At 44.4% G+C, this 15,325-nt stretch overlaps 2 protein-coding genes across 2 annotated transcripts in view; both read left to right on the forward strand.

Moving 5' to 3' along the window:
- GPATCH1 (G-patch domain containing 1) overlaps nucleotides 1–10,142 on the forward strand; it is a 54,865-nt gene extending 44,723 nt beyond the window's left edge. Inside the window, exons 17-20 of the mRNA XM_005692246.2 lie at nucleotides 1,200–1,307; nucleotides 3,071–3,168; nucleotides 4,136–4,281; nucleotides 9,857–10,142. Of these exons, the coding sequence (XP_005692303.2) occupies nucleotides 1,200–1,307; nucleotides 3,071–3,168; nucleotides 4,136–4,281; nucleotides 9,857–9,887 (383 nt within the window). The 3' untranslated portion in view covers nucleotides 9,888–10,142. The remainder of the gene's footprint in view (nucleotides 1–1,199; nucleotides 1,308–3,070; nucleotides 3,169–4,135; nucleotides 4,282–9,856) is intronic.
- WDR88 (WD repeat domain 88) overlaps nucleotides 11,719–15,325 on the forward strand; it is a 52,414-nt gene continuing 48,807 nt past the window's right edge. Inside the window, exon 1 of the mRNA XM_005692488.2 lies at nucleotides 11,719–12,043. Within this exon, the coding sequence (XP_005692545.2) occupies nucleotides 11,720–12,043 (324 nt within the window). The 5' untranslated portion in view covers nucleotide 11,719. The remainder of the gene's footprint in view (nucleotides 12,044–15,325) is intronic.

The raw sequence follows: 15,325 nt of genomic DNA on the forward strand, positions 1-15,325 counted from the left end.
ATATTGATTTTCCTATGTGTGCTAGTTGAGAAGAATTAAAAAATAGTAAAATTTTCATTAAAAAAAAACTTCCTTTTTTTCATGTGGTTGATGACAAGATGCCAGGATTAGTGGGAAACATTTGGTCATAACATGTACAGGGGTTCTTCTGCTTTCTTCTCTGTAGGGCAGATTGTGTGCTCTGGCTCACCCGTCAGATGGGCATTGCCTGGCACATAAGTAGCACTTGGTAGGTGGTGTCTGTTCTCACTATAATGAGTCTGATGCTTGGTTAGTAGCCTGTTCTACCTGTTCTGTTTACCCCAGCCAGGGGTTCTGGCATAGGAATGGGGACCATCTGCAAGGGTGGTAGACTTTTCAGATGCTTGGGTGGGTGGACAGCATTTCCCATCTCAGTCTTGGAGTGTTCTTCTTGCCCTTGTCAGTCTGCGGTGGACTTAGGTATAATTTTTAAGGGCCTTTAACCAAAAAGTTATGTAGAGATATAAGATACTGTTTGTTTGTAGGTGACCACAAATGTCAGCCTATTTATTTCTTCTGTGAAAAAAAGGCAACTTATTTTTTTAATTACATAATTATATGTTACTTGAAAAGTTTAAAAATTCAGAAATGTAGAAAGCTTAAGTCTCTTGGAATCCCCCTTTCCCAGAGATAACCACCAACACTTCGATACATATTTTTCTAGACTTGCCCCATCTCTCTCTCTTATCTCTGAAAGCCAAATCATCTCTTCTTTAAAAATGAGATTATTAATGTGAACATGATAATTTGTTCATATTCAGTTTTTCTGCTCTTTGACGATTTGAGTGATGTGAAGCCTTCCGAGCTGAGACCTAGTCTGACATCCTGTTTATTTCTGTCTTTATTCTCTTGAGATGGCCCTCCCTCAAGGATGTGTTTCAGCCTTTTAGGTCTCAGGTAATGTGAGTGTGTACTACAAGCACCGTCGCCACCTCGGTGATACAGCCACTGGGGCACCTGGTTGCAGGTGTCCTTGGGTGACCGACATCCCCGCTCAAATGTCCATGCGGTCAGAAGCCGGGCCTGTGTGTTCACTCTGTGTCCTCAGCATTTGGTGTAAGCTGGTTAAGTGGGGTACTGAAGAAAAGCACGTGTTATCTGGTGAAAATAGACAGTTTTAGACTCAAGTACACTGATGTTTGCCATGTGTATGTAATTAATACCCTGATGTTTTTCAGCTAGCGAGCCAGCACCCCAGGAGCCTGCACCATTCTTCCCGATTCAGAAGATGCAGATAGATGAAAGAGAGGCGTTCGGTCCACGGCTGCCCCCAGTCTTCTGCCCCAGTGAGTCGAGAGTGCTTTGCATCATCCGTTTGCATGGACACCAGAGTCTCCCCCTAGGATGGAACAACTCTAATCACATCGTTCCACCCACCAACATAATCCAGCACGGGGTCGCCCAAATGTATACGTTTCTTCCTCGCTTATCTGTTCTCAGCCACACTTGAAAATCAGTGCCTCCACCTTGTACCTAAATGATAGTAGTTGCTCTTCAGTCTCAGACACCTTCAGATTTTTTGAAAAAAACCTTTTTAACAGAAGGGTCCTTAGTATCTCAAATTTTGTCACTTATAGAAATTTTTTTTTTAATTAAAAATCTAGGACACAAAGATGGAACAGGAATTGTAGAGAGAAGGATATTCTGAGACTTTTTTAAAATCCTTTGGCTAATATAGCAAAAAAATAAATAAAACTAATCCTTTCAGCAGTAAATACAGCTCATCTTCCTCCCCCAGTGTCTGTTGACAACTTCTGTTCATTGCCAGCTTAAATTGACTTCTCACATTAAAATGTTTATACTGGTTTATCATCTCTTTGAAAGCTGGGTTAACACACATCTGATAATAGGGCCCAGATGTATAAATGACATAAAATTCTCTTACCTACTTTATAGTTTCCTGTAGTGCCCACTTACACATATTGGTTTGGTTAATTAACCCAGCTTTCAAGGAACTGATAGAAAGCAGAGAGGAGTAAAAAGTGTGAGATTTTGAAAAATTGTGGTAATGTATTTCTCATCTCTATAGTTGTTCAGATCTTTAGTTTAAAATACTTGTGTCAGTACCTGAAAGCTAAGTTACTTATGGCTGTTTCCCAGAATGGCCCTTGATATCCTTGTAATAGTTAATAACCTAATTTGGTCTATGAGTTATTTTCCGAAAACTAGCATTAAAAAAAATAGTTTGGGGAGGTCAAATTTGGAAATATCTGACCAAAATATAATACTAGAAAGTTGCAGGTATCTGTTAACCTGGTTTGAAAAATAAACTGTAATTGTGAAATCCTTGGAGCTTTTTTTTAGGTAGATAAAAGTTGCTTTAATGTCTTACAGTGTTTCTACTCTAGGTAGTTTTCTGCTGGCTTGATGACTGGAAGTTCATGAAACAACTCGGTCAGAATTTGGAGACGGAGAATTTGAGCTCATACAACTTGTTTAGTCATTTTTAATGATCACGTACACTATGTTCTTTTGGTGCTAATTTTTTAGTGTTTCCAGTTATAAGACGAACTCATATGAAATGTGCTTTTGGAAAGGGAGGAGGCTTTCAGAGGGGCTGGCAGTTATGGCTTTGGGGCTCGTGTTTATGGTCCCTTCTGATCCTCTCTCCGTCCCTAAGGGGATAGGGATTCTTGTTTTCCCCTTTTTTCAGATGGGAAAACAGATGTGGGGAGGTTTAACAACATGTCAAAGATCACAGAGCTGGTGACAGAGCCAGATGCAGATTCTGATCCGTCTTTGAGTTTACCCAAGGATGTTAAATTACAGAAAGCTTGTAGGCATTCTGGTCTGACTTTATCTTCATCTGGCAGATAAGGCTGTGACCAAACACCAGTTGGATCAAACAGGTCTTAGGTTGAGGTTTCTGGCAGTTTCCAAATATAGAGCTACAGTGTGACATGCTAATCTGCTTGTTTACCAGTGAGGTAGGGCTGGAGTTCTGCCTTAATGGTAAACATTCTATCTGCGTCATTACTGAATTCAGTAATTTAGCCTTTTTTCCCCCATGGTGCCTCTAATTCATGTCTTTATTACATCTGTGTTTCAGATGCACGTCAAAAACTTGAGGCACCTCTCAAAGAGAAACATAAAAAGAACAAAGGAAAACACAAGACCAAGAAGGAGCATAGACGGAAGAAAGAGAAGGTGAGTAACTTCCGGCTGTGTGGTGTCAGATGCCCCAGCCTCCAGGAGTGACCCAGGAAGCCAGTCAAAGAGGGATGTGGCCATAGGTCTCTCACTGACTTGACTGAATACCAATTCAATGTAACCCCTTGATTTTCAAAAACACTTTGTTTTTCTTTCAGACAGAATATCTTAATTTATTCAGTTGTACTTAAATTTTTTTAAAAATTCATGAACATTAAAAAGTAGGAAATAAGGACATTTACTATCTTAGAGTTGGGAATTCCCTGGTGGTCCAGTGGTTAGGACTCAGCACTTTCACTGCAGGGACCTGGGTTCTATCCCAGAGTAATGGTTGAGTATTAAGTAATAAAACAGTTAATTACTAACTTTAATTGTTTAAAATAATTAAATAAGAATATTTAATATTGATATATAAAAAGAAGGTATTAGTTTGACTATTTCTCAACTACTTTGTCATCGCTACAAATAGAGACTTGGGTCTGTACCTTATCATTTGAAGTGACAGACACTTGAGGAACACCATTGAGAGCCCTTACCTCGACATCGGGATCTTCTTCTGCACTATGGCGCAGACGTTTAATTCAGTTAACCTTAGTGCTGGGCTCCCACAGTGGCCTGGGCAGTAGGAGAACTGATTAGAAACAGCTCTACTTTTAGCTCCCAGAAAAGAGGATTCTTGCGCATGGAAGATAGGAGAAGTTCTCCTGGGGTGAAAGGAAAGGAACTGGTGCTGACAGGCTTGGAAACCAAACTCCCTTGCTTCCCAACGGCCTGTGTGCTGTTCTCTAACCTTCTCCCAGGTTTTCCTTTGTGCTTAACCACTGGACCACCAGGGAAGGCCCTTTGGTTTTGTTTTTGAATGACTCCAGCAACCAAATGCCTCATTAGCCTGTAATCGTGCTGAATGAGGGATGGAAACACCTATTTGTTCTCCTTAAAGTTATTTACTTTTTTTTTTTTTCAGAAAAAGAAACACCGGAAGCACAAACACAAAGGCAAGCAAAAGAATAAAAAAGCAGAGAAAAGTAGTAGTTCTGAGAGTACAGACAGCAGCGACAGCCACAGTGAAGAAGGGCCCACAGACCTGTCACCCCAGGAGCTGCTGAGACGGTAGGCAGCTCAGAGGCCGATGGAAACCTTGCCATGTTTTGCTTAGAGGCAGATGTCAGGAATGATAGATTTGTGTATTGACTTGGCTTTTTATAAAGTTAACTTTTAATGATATAAGTAATATATAAATATATTATTGTTGTGAAAATTCAAATCTTATAGGTAAAACTGTGACTAGTTCCCCAAATCTCTCTTCTCTCCACAGTCCCCTCTGTTGTCAGTTGCTTTGTAACTTTGAAGATTTTTTACACAACTACACACACACACACACACACACACAGAGGTACACACACATTTTGTTTCACATTTTTAACATAAATCTAGTCCATGGGATTTTCCAGGCAAGAGTACTGGAGTGGGTTGCCATTTCCTTCTCCAGACGATCTTCCCAACCCAGGGATCGAACCCGGGTCTCCTGCACTGCAGGCAGACACTTTACCGTCTGAGCCACCAGGGAAGCCCTTAGAAGAAGGAATAAATACCACCAAACTGTTGTTAAAAGTGGCTCTATCCATTTGAATTGTGAAAGTACCTTGTTGATATATCAGCTACAAGCAGCATGGAGATGTTGCCAGCCTGATGGGTGAAGAATGGAGTGTCATCTTCTCTGCATTTCTTGGATCAGTAATGAAGCCGAGTATCCTTTGCTTTGTGTCTCAGCGTTTGCTGTGGGCTCCTTTGTGAATAACATGCTCCTGAACATTTCACAATGTTCTGTCCTCTGTTAGATTGTTTTTCTGGTTTTTAGGTACTGTTTTACTGATTTTTAGGAATTATTATTAAAAAATTTAAAAACAATTATTTTTGGCCCACACTGTGAGGCGTGCAGGTAGTATCTTAGTTCCCTGTTCAGTTCGGCTTAGTTCAGTTGCTCAGTCGTGTCCAACTCTTTGCCACCCCACGGAGTGCAGCACACCAGGTCTCGCCGTCCATCACCAACTCCGGGAGTTTACTCAGACTCATGTCCATTGAGTCGATGATGCCATCCAACCATCTCATCCTCTGTTGTCCCCTTTGCCTCCTGCCTTCAGTCTTTCCCAGCATCAGGGTCTTTTCAAATGAGTCAGTTCTTCGCATCAGGAGTTTCAGCTTCAGCATCAGTCCTTCCAATGAATATTCAGAACTGATTTCCTTTAGGATGGACTAGTTGGATCTCCTTGCAGTCCAAGGGACTCTCAAGAGTCTTCTCCAACACCACAGTTCAAAAGCATCAATTCTTTGGTGCTCAGCTTTCTTTATAGTCCAACTCTCACATCCATACATGACTACTGGAAAAACCATAGCTTTGACTAGACGGACCTTTGTTGGCAAAGTAATGCCTCTGCTTTTTAATATGCTGTCAGGTTGGTCATAACTTTTCTTCCAAGGAACAAGCGTCTTTTAATATCATGGCTGCAATCACCATCTGCAGTGATTTTGGAGCCCCCAAAAATAAAGTCTGCCACTGTTTCCACTGTTTCCCCATCTATTTCCCATGAAGTGATGGGACCAGATGCCATGATCTTAGTTTTCTGAATGTTGAGCTTGAAGCCAGCTTTTTCACTCTCCTCTTTCACTTTCATCAATAGGCTCTTTAGTTCTTCTTCAGTTCAGTTCAGTTCAGTCGCTCAGTCGTGTCCGACTCTTTGCCACCCCATGAATCACAGCACACCAGGCCTCCCTGTCCATCACCATCTCCCGGAGTTCATTCAGACTCACATCCATCGAGTCCGTGATGCCATCCAGCCATCTCATCCTGGGTCGTCCCCTTCTCCTCCTGCCCCCAATCCCTCCCAGCATCAGAGTCTTTTCCAATGAGTCAACTCTTCGCATGAGGTGTCCAAAGTACTGGAGCTTCTGCTTCAGCATCATTCCTTCAAAGAAATCCCAGGGCTGATCTCCTTCAGAATGGACTGGTTGGATCTCCTTGCATTCCAAGGGACCCTCAAGAGTCTTCTCCAACACCACAGTTCAAACGCATCAATTCTTCAGCGCTCAGCCTTCTTCACAGTCCAACTCTCACATCCATACATGACCACAGGAAAAACTATAGCCTTGACTAGACGCACCTTAGTCGGCAAAGTAATGTCTCTGCTTTTGAATATGCTATCTAGGTTGGTCATAACTTTTCTTCCAAGGAGTAAGCGTCTTTTAATTTCATGGCTGCAGTCACCATCTGCAGTGATTTTGGAGCCCCAAAAAGTAAAGTCTGACACTGTTTCTACTGTTTCCCCATCTATTTCCCATGAAGTGATGAGACCTTCACTTTCTGCCATAAGGGTGGTGTCATCTGCATATTTGAGGCTATTGATATTTCTCTTGGCAATCTTGATTACAGCTTGTGCTTCATGCAGTCCAGCATTTCTCATGATGTACTCTGCATATCAGTTAAATAAGCACAGTGACAGTATACAGCCTTGACGTACTCCTTACTGTTTTCCCGATTTGGAACCAGTCTGTGGTTCCATGTCCAGTTCTAACTGTTGCTTCTTGACCTACATACAGATTTCTCAGGAGGCAGGTCAGGTGGTCTGGTGTTAGCAAACCTGTGACCCTTGCAGTAGAAGCAGAGAGTCTTACACTGGACTGCCAGAGAAGTATCCCCCTAACCCTTTTTTTTTTAACATTTAAAAATTTATAAAAACTGTTTTAGAAACTAAAAAATAATTCTGGATAGTCATCCTTTGTGTTCTAGAGTGTTATCTGTTATATGACTTTTGTTGAATAGAAGCTTTAATTTTTGGTACACTCAATTTTCCTAGTTTTTGGTTGTTGTTGTTGGTGGTGGTGTGTTCTATATTTTGTCTTTTAAAGGCCTTCCCTAATGTAAGATTTTGTATATGTATGTAGACTGTCCTCATGCCTTTTCAGTTTTGTTTTCATTTAGTTTATTTGAGTTGTTTTATTTTCCTTTTTTTGTGAACAGAGTAGTATAGGCATCCAACTTAACTTTCTCCAGATAGATGGCCAGTTGTAAATATCAGTGAGAGTGAGTAAACGAGCTGTGATTTAAAAGAACCCCTGAATCCCAGTGGCTCAGCCAACGAAGCATCAATGGGATTGAGAAAGTTACTCAGGATCCCAGTTTGTTCCACTGTAGCATGTGCCCCTCAGAGGAGGGGAATGGATTGGAAGATGGTTCTGGAGGTTGTTACGGCCCTGCCTGCAAGTCCTGGCTTCTCTTCCCTTCCAGCCCGTAGCCCAGGGCAGCTCAATGACCCTGCTGTCCACCACAGGACTGGGTGGGGGAAGTCCAGCTGTGGGCCCAGGATGAAGAGAGACAAAACAGGCTTCTCATGTGGAGCATGGGTTCTTTGGAGCATGGGCTCAGTAGCTATGGTTCCCAGCCTCTAGAGCTCTGGCTCAGCAGTTGTGGTGTAGCGGCTTAGTTGCTCCGAGGCATGTGGGATCTTCCTGGACCAGGGGTCGGACTGGTGTCCCCTGCAAGGCAGATCTTAACCACTGGACCACCAAGGAAGCCCGTCCACTCTGTTTTAATTCCTATGGGCTCATAGTTATTTTGCTATCTGGAAAGACAAGTGCCAGCCCCATATTCTTTTTCATTTATGTCTTCCCAGTAGACAGGACATTCTCATGGTTCAAAAACACAAAGATATGAGCATTTCAGTTTAATCCAGAGCCCCCTGAAGCAGCTGTGCTGTTTCATGTCTCCCTTTTCTCAAGGCACGTGCCAGTGCTGATTTGATGGCCCGGGCACTATGAGGCACCCACATGGGTGTGGGCTCCTTTAATCCCCACACACCCTGTGACTCGTGTCCCCTCAGTTCATAGGCAGGGAAAGCAAGGCCCAGAGAGGCTGTTGCCAACACCTGATATCATCACCCTTGACTGTTTGGGGCCACGTAATGAGTTATTCCTGCAGAGAGGCACTTGCACACGTGGAAGCCCCTTGATGCCCATCTGGAAGGTATGGTGGAGTGTGCCGAGCATAGCAGTCAGAAAACATGGGCTGCTTGCTGATTGGCACCTGAAACTTAACAATAAGAGGCCAAAAGCTACAGAATAGTGTATACAGTTGGTACTATCATCCTCACTCCTTTGGATTTCTCCGTGTACACCTGTATGTACATCTTTGCAGAGAAGAGGACTGGAGGGGTTCTTACACTCCTAAGAGCACTTATCACTGAGGCAGGGCCTGGGATGGGGGAAGGCAGGGGCAGAGGTGTGAAGTGTATTTAAATATTATTCTCATGGTTATTAAAGATATAGTTTCCATAGCCCCTCAACCCTAAGCCTCCTAGACTCTCCACAGGGAGACAGGGAGCCTGTCCATCTTTTGTGCCTCACTCCACTCTGTGTATTACCTGTCTGCATCTGTCTCCTGCAAGGGGCGCTTTTTTTTTTTTTTCCATTTACTTTTTTGTTTGTTTGGCTGCGTTGGGTCTTGATTGCAGCAGACGGGATCTTTTGTTGCAGCACATGGACTCTCTGGTTGTGCCACAGGGGCTTCGTTGCTCTGCAGCATGTGGGATCTTAGTTCCTGGACCCAGGGATCGAACCCACATCCCCTGCCTCACAAGGCTGGTTCTTAACCACTGGACCACCAGGGAAGTCCCTCCTGCAAGAGGCATTTTAAGGGTCACAGCCATATGGGTCTTAATTGCATACCCAGCACCTGGCTGAGATCTCACTCTTGTCAAGGGCCCCTGATGCTTTTCTTCAGTGATAGTACAGCCTAGTTCTAGATGGCATTGCATCTGCCACCCCGCCTCCCCCATCTCCATCCTCTCCCCAGGAGACACTGATCTGCGTCTTGTCCCTCTAAGTTAGCTCTGCCCATTCTAGAATTTCACAGACCTGGAATCGTACAGTGGAGTACCCTCTTTAGTGCACTCACATTATAAGCTCATCGTTCCATGCATTCTCACTACCTGAATTTACCTAGATCAAGGACTAAACCAGCACTCCAGCTCACTTACGATCCCCTCCCCTAGCCTCAAAGGCAACCATTCTGGCTTCTGTCATCACTGATTACTCTTGCTTGTTTTTGAGATTTATTTAAGGGACCTGTGTACTAGGAGCTCTTGCATCTGGCCTGTGGGATTCCTCTGTACTGTCTTAGTAACAACTGGTTCGTCCTCATTGCCGTGGAGTATCCTTCTATCCCGTTGTTGGGGGCCTTTGGTGTGCCAGTTTGGGGCTGTAGAGCAAGGGTCTAGAGTCAGGGTGACCCAGCTCTGCTTGGTGAGTTAGAGCTGCCATGAACATTCTTGTGTGCTCAAAGCTGAGTTTAAGACTGGCAGCTCAGGAGCTTTTGGCCCCAGAGCAAGCATGGTTTTTTGTTTTTTTAGTTCCTTCCCGAGGGTCATACATGAGATAGGTAAGTGAAACCAGGATTAAAACTTGCTTTTATAAATGGGTCTTAACATAAGAGGTGGTGAGTCTCTCTGTGTGTTTCGGGGGGAACAGAATCTTAAGAGTGCAGATTAAATGCTGCTTTCTTTCATGGTGTGGGTCACTCTCTGTATTTTGTGCCACTTTGATTCAGGGAAAGGCCTGGCATTTTCATATTCCTCCCCCACTGAACCATCTAGTTTTTCTATTTGTATCTAACTCTCTCTATTTCCTCTTGCAGGCTGAAGCGTCTTCCACTAAGGAGGCAGTAATTGAATTCTGCCCCTGCCTGTCCTAATACCAGATCTCCTCCAGGATGGAAGTTCATTGATCATTCAGTTAATACATTGTACAGATTGTATTTATATGTAAATTCATGCTGTGAAATAATTTTTTTTTTAAACCTTGACATTTCAAAGCCTGCCTTGGAAGTTTGCTGAAATTGATTTCTATTTTTAACTTCTGTTAGTGTCAGAGAAAGAAATTCAGACTGTACAGTTTAATTAAAATGGTGTTTTTCTATTTTCTTCTTGATTTTCATTCCCTGAAACTTTTTAAAAAGAAATGAAAAGTGAAGGCTTTTCTCTGGTTTTGTGGTAAAGAAAGCTAGGTTCAGATAAGGAGAGTCTGACTTACCTAAGGAATCGTATGGGAGCAGGGAGGTCGCTTTCCCATTCTTGTTTTCCTGGGGGGTGTGGTTCCTTCCCTCCCATGGTTGGTGCTGGGAGCCAGGAGCCCAGTGGGCGGCACAGCCCCAGGATCCGGGCAGGTGGCCTCAGCCTCTTCAGGAAGAAGCCACCAAAGTATCTGAGGAAGGCACTGGGACCAAGAGTGGAAGAGTGTGTGCCCACATCTGGGATCGCACAAGCTCCAGGTGTTTTCACTGTAGCTCTGGGTCCCTGCTCTGTTGCAGGGGATTTCCCTGGAAAAGGCGATGACACCCACTCCAGTACTCTTGCCTGGAAAATCCCATGGACGGAGGAGCCTGGTGGGCTGCAGTCCATGGAGTCACTACGCATCAGACATGACTGAGCGACTTCACTTTCACTTTTCACTTTCATGCATTGGAGGAGGAAATAGCAACCCACTCCAGTGTTCTTGCCTGGAGAATCCCAGGGATGGGGGAGCCTGGTGGGCTGCCATCTATGGGGTCGCACAGAGTTGGACACGACTGAAGCGACTTAGCAGCAGCAGCAGCAGGGGACTTCCCTGGCCATCCAGTGGTTAAGACTTAGCCTTCCAATGCAAGGGGGTGTGGGTTCGATTCCTGGGCCAGGGAGTCAAAATCCCATGTACCTCATGACCAGAAAACATTAAAAAGAAAAAGCAGTATTGTAACAAATTCAATAAAGACTTTAAAATAATGGTCCATGTTAAAAACAAACAAACAAACACACAAAAGAGAAGAGAGAAGGGGATACTTCTCTCCTGGTCCAGGGGTTGAGAACCTGCCTTCCAATGCAGGGGACATGGGTTTGATTCCTGGTCAGGGAACTAAGATCCCACATACTGTGGGGCAACTAAGACCTGATGCAGCCAAAACTAGCAAAGTAAATATTTTTTAAAAAATGAAAAAGTAAATAGTTTTTTTTCCATTATCAAAGTAACATCATAGAACGATCAGAATTGTGAAAAATGAAAGAAGAAAGGCACTTCTTCACCCCAGAGATGACGCCGTTGCTCTTTTGTTCTAATTTCACACAGTCATTTTCTAGCACTGAGTCTGCTCCAGGACAAGTGGTGACATTTTGTTCTTTGGTTTTTCACTAGCATTATGACATACTTCCTTCATGCCCTTATATGTTGTGTGTACCCACCCCTACCAGCTGCGTCTTAATTAATCCAGGGTACATTCTATACCTTATGGGTCATTTCTCTGTTGTAGAACATGAGGTGCGTTGTCCAGGAGCCCCTACAAACGGTTTCACACATTTGGCCTCATTCCTTTTGTGCCCAGAAACTCGAAGCCCATTTTCCTGGGAGTAACCCATGCTGCGGGGTGAGAGGAGGCAGTGAGATCGCCGGGCGCAGGGAGGGCGCGTGGGTCCCAAGGTGGGGGCGGGGGCGCGTGGCGCCACCGTTCGTGGCCAGGCTGGGCTCCGAGATGGCCTCCCAGTCCCCGGGTACCCCCGGCTCCTCAAAAAAATCCGGCGAGGATGGGAAGGAGACACCCCGGAAAAGTAACTTGCCGCTCTCCTTGCTCCATATCCGCGACGTTACACATCGCCGGTCCAGCAAGCTGCCCTGGGTAGATGTGGTTAGGGCTTGTGGCCGCTTCAGGCTATCGCTCCTGCAGGTGCGGCGCAGCCGGCTGCTGCCCTCGCTTAACCCCCTGGCCGTAGGTGATGAATCGCCACCACCCGATACTCTTTGGATGCCCTGGATGACCCAGAAGGTGTTATGGGGTGACCAGGAGCCCCTCTCCAAGGTAAGAACCGCCCCCAAGGGGAGGGGCTGTGGCTTGCTCCCAATAGTGGCTGAGAGCTCAAGTGCAGGAAGGGGACCTAGAGGACCAAGCCCCTGCAGTGGGGCAACCGGAGGAGAGGCGGGGCAGCTCAGGAAACCATGCTGGGAAAGAGGACCCGACTCAACCCAGACCCTGTGGGACTCTGAGCCCCTCAAATGTCCCCAGGGCAACACTCCCAAGTGCATGCCCTGGGGGGATTGAAAGAGCCCTGTCACCCAGGAAACAGCACTAGAAGCAACCGCAAATAGCAATAAAATACAGGAATAAAAACCCGACAACACTATTGTGTATTCTAAGTGCTAGTTGAGAGACAATGCATTGCTAGAAAAGAAGGCTATTGGCTGGGAAGAGGAAATAATCTGTGAACAGGACAGGGAGAATTCTTGGGGGTGAAAAAGAGGATTTTCAAAGCCAAAATCCTCCCCGGAGGTTTAAAAAATCAGATCAGAGAACTGAAACAGAAAATTAGAAAACCAGCACATGGGATTCTCCGAGAAAAAGTATAAAGGAACAATAAGGATGAGAGAAAAGTAAGGCGGAATGCAGGGGAGATGCAGAAAAATCGATACATTGGGTTGGCCAGAAAGTTTGTTTGGGTTTTTCCATAAGAAGTTACAGAAAAAGCTGAATGAACTTTCTGGTCAACCCTACATATATAAGAGGTGTTGGGGGTGGGGTAGGGGAAATAGAGAAGGAGACAAGGATATGTCTCTGGGGTGAAGAAAGAATGGAGGGTTCATGTGGCAAGAGATGGTCAAGTTCAATGCAAGATTGGAGGGACACATAAGCTACAGGTGGCCAATGCCTGAACTGTATGAAGGAGCAAGGCTGTCCCCAGACAGATGGAAAAGCCTGGGGTCAAACTGAAATGGAGGTTTCTGCAATGTCAGAGGAACTCGGAGCCAAGTCCACAGTTGGATCTGTTGAATGGCTGACTGCCTCCGTCAGCACCCCCTGCAGGGGTGCATTGGGATCTCCATGGGGAAGTCTGCTTGAAGAGAAAGCACAGGCTGTACCAGTGCTTTGTTTAACTTATTTGTGATAGTTATTCTGATTTTTAAGTAAAATTAGAGAAGGTCATAGGAGTTGTGTTTTACTTCTGTTGTCCATAGAATATCCTCAAGATCAAATTCAATAGATATAAAAAGTGTTTTGTTCAATTGTTTTTTCAGTTAACAGTCTCTGTAGCACCCATGCCTCCCCAACTACCCCCTTTCCCTCTACAGAGACAACAAATGTTTCTAGTTCCTTCTATATCCTTAAAGAAGTATTTTATGCACATACCCACAAGTGTATTCTGATCCTTTCCTTTTTTGTTTTAACATAAATGGAAGGGTACCTTAGACATCTTCTGCAATTGGTTTAACAATTTTTCTTTCCATATTAATAAACAGCATCCTTGTTCTTTTTTTTTTAACCTTTTATTTTGTATTGGGGTATAGCAGATTAGAGAGTTGCACTACAAAGAAAGTTGAGTGCCAAAGAATTGATGCCTTTGAACTGTGGTGTTGGAGAAGATTCTTGGGAGTCCCTTGGACTGCAAGGAGATCCAACCAGTCCATCCTAAAGGAAATCAGTCCTGAATATGCATTGGAAGAACTGATGTTGAAGCTGAAACTCTAGTACTTTGGCTACCTGATGCAAAGAACTGACTCATTTGAAAAGACCCTGATGCTGGGAAAGAATGAGGGCAGAAAGAGAAGGGGATGACAGAGGGTGAGACGGTTGGCTGGCATCACCGACTTGATGGACATGAATTTGAGTAAACTCTGGGAGTTGGTGATGGACAGGGAAGCCTGGGGTGCTGCAGTCCACAGGGTCACAAAGAGTCGGGCATGACTGAATGACTGAACTGAACTGATAGCTGATTAACAATGTTGTGATAGACTCAGGTGAACAGTGAAGGACTCAGCCATACATATACATGTATCCCCTTGTTCTTTATTTTGGAGAGTATTCCATTGACTGGTTGCCCCCAGATGGATTTAACTAGTCTTGGGTGCCTGCATATTCAGGTGGATTAAATTTTTTTTTTGGCTGCAGGATTTTATGATCCATTAAGTTAACAGAAGTTGAGAAGTTATATAAAGCTCTGGGAGGAAACTTTGTGACCTAGGTATTAATATTCTCTGCCTGGCCAAACTGCTGTCTTTGATAAAGCCAACAAAAAGACATTTTATTTTTTTAGAGTTGCAAAAACTCAGAAAGGATGCATCTCTTTGAAGAAATAGTTACTCAAGGGAGTACTCTGGCAAACAGCAACAAAAAAAGTCCTAATTAAGAACTGGAGTAAGAGAAAGCAGTTCAGGAAAAATAGAATGGAGCAGTGCCTGAAAACAGGACACTTTGGAGGTGTTTATACAGCAAGGTTAATGTGGTTGTGTAGCTCAGTGAAAATGTTACAAATCATCTTTTGAAATGAAGGTGCAGGATACAAGAATGTTTCAGACGATTTCATCCAACTCTCCTGAGATGGTTTGCTAGAGAACATTCTCAGTGCTAATGCTTCACTCTGGCCTTTAAATAATGCACACTCACACACAGATGTGGCACAAATTTTAAAAATAATTGACTCTAAACCTCTCCTTGGCTCATTTAAGATGAAGTTGGAAGATCTGACCATAATTTTCCAAGCCATTTTGGCTCGAGCTCATTTCTCTGTTCTCCTCTTCCCTCTGATTTGCTGACCTCCAAGCCAGTCCAAACGCCCCTGTCCTCCTTGAGGCTCCTGGAGGATGGGGGCGCCCTGGGGGTGGTCTGTCCCTGCGCTCCATCTAGAGCCCTGATCAGCTGGCTCTGGCAGTGACCTGACATCAGGTACCGCCTGTGCGGTGGCCTCACCCATCTCCCACCCTGATTCCTTAGAGCAGGAGCCCATCACACACTCCTGGGCTGAGGTCTTTGCTCCTGGATTCCCAATGCCCTGCAGAACTGTGACCAAGCCCCGGCCAAAGAGGCAGGCAGGAAAACTTGTAGAATGTATTCCTGGGATGCTACATATAGCTTCTTAATGAAGGTGAAAGAAAAGAGTGAAAAAGCTGGCCTAAAACTCAACTCTTCGCGACCCTGTGAACTGTAGCCGGCCAGGCTCCTCTGTGCATGGGATTCTCCAGGCAAGAATACTGGAGTAGTTTGCCGTTTCCGTCTCCATCCCCATAAACCCCAAAAGAACTCTGCCCAGAAAGGTCCAGAAGGGGGTAGATGTTTTCCCATAACAAAGTTCTATTTTTGTTATGAGAAAAA

This window comes from Capra hircus, chromosome 18, assembly GCF_001704415.2.
Source record: "Capra hircus breed San Clemente chromosome 18, ASM170441v1, whole genome shotgun sequence".
Classification (NCBI taxonomy): domain Eukaryota; kingdom Metazoa; phylum Chordata; class Mammalia; order Artiodactyla; family Bovidae; genus Capra; species Capra hircus.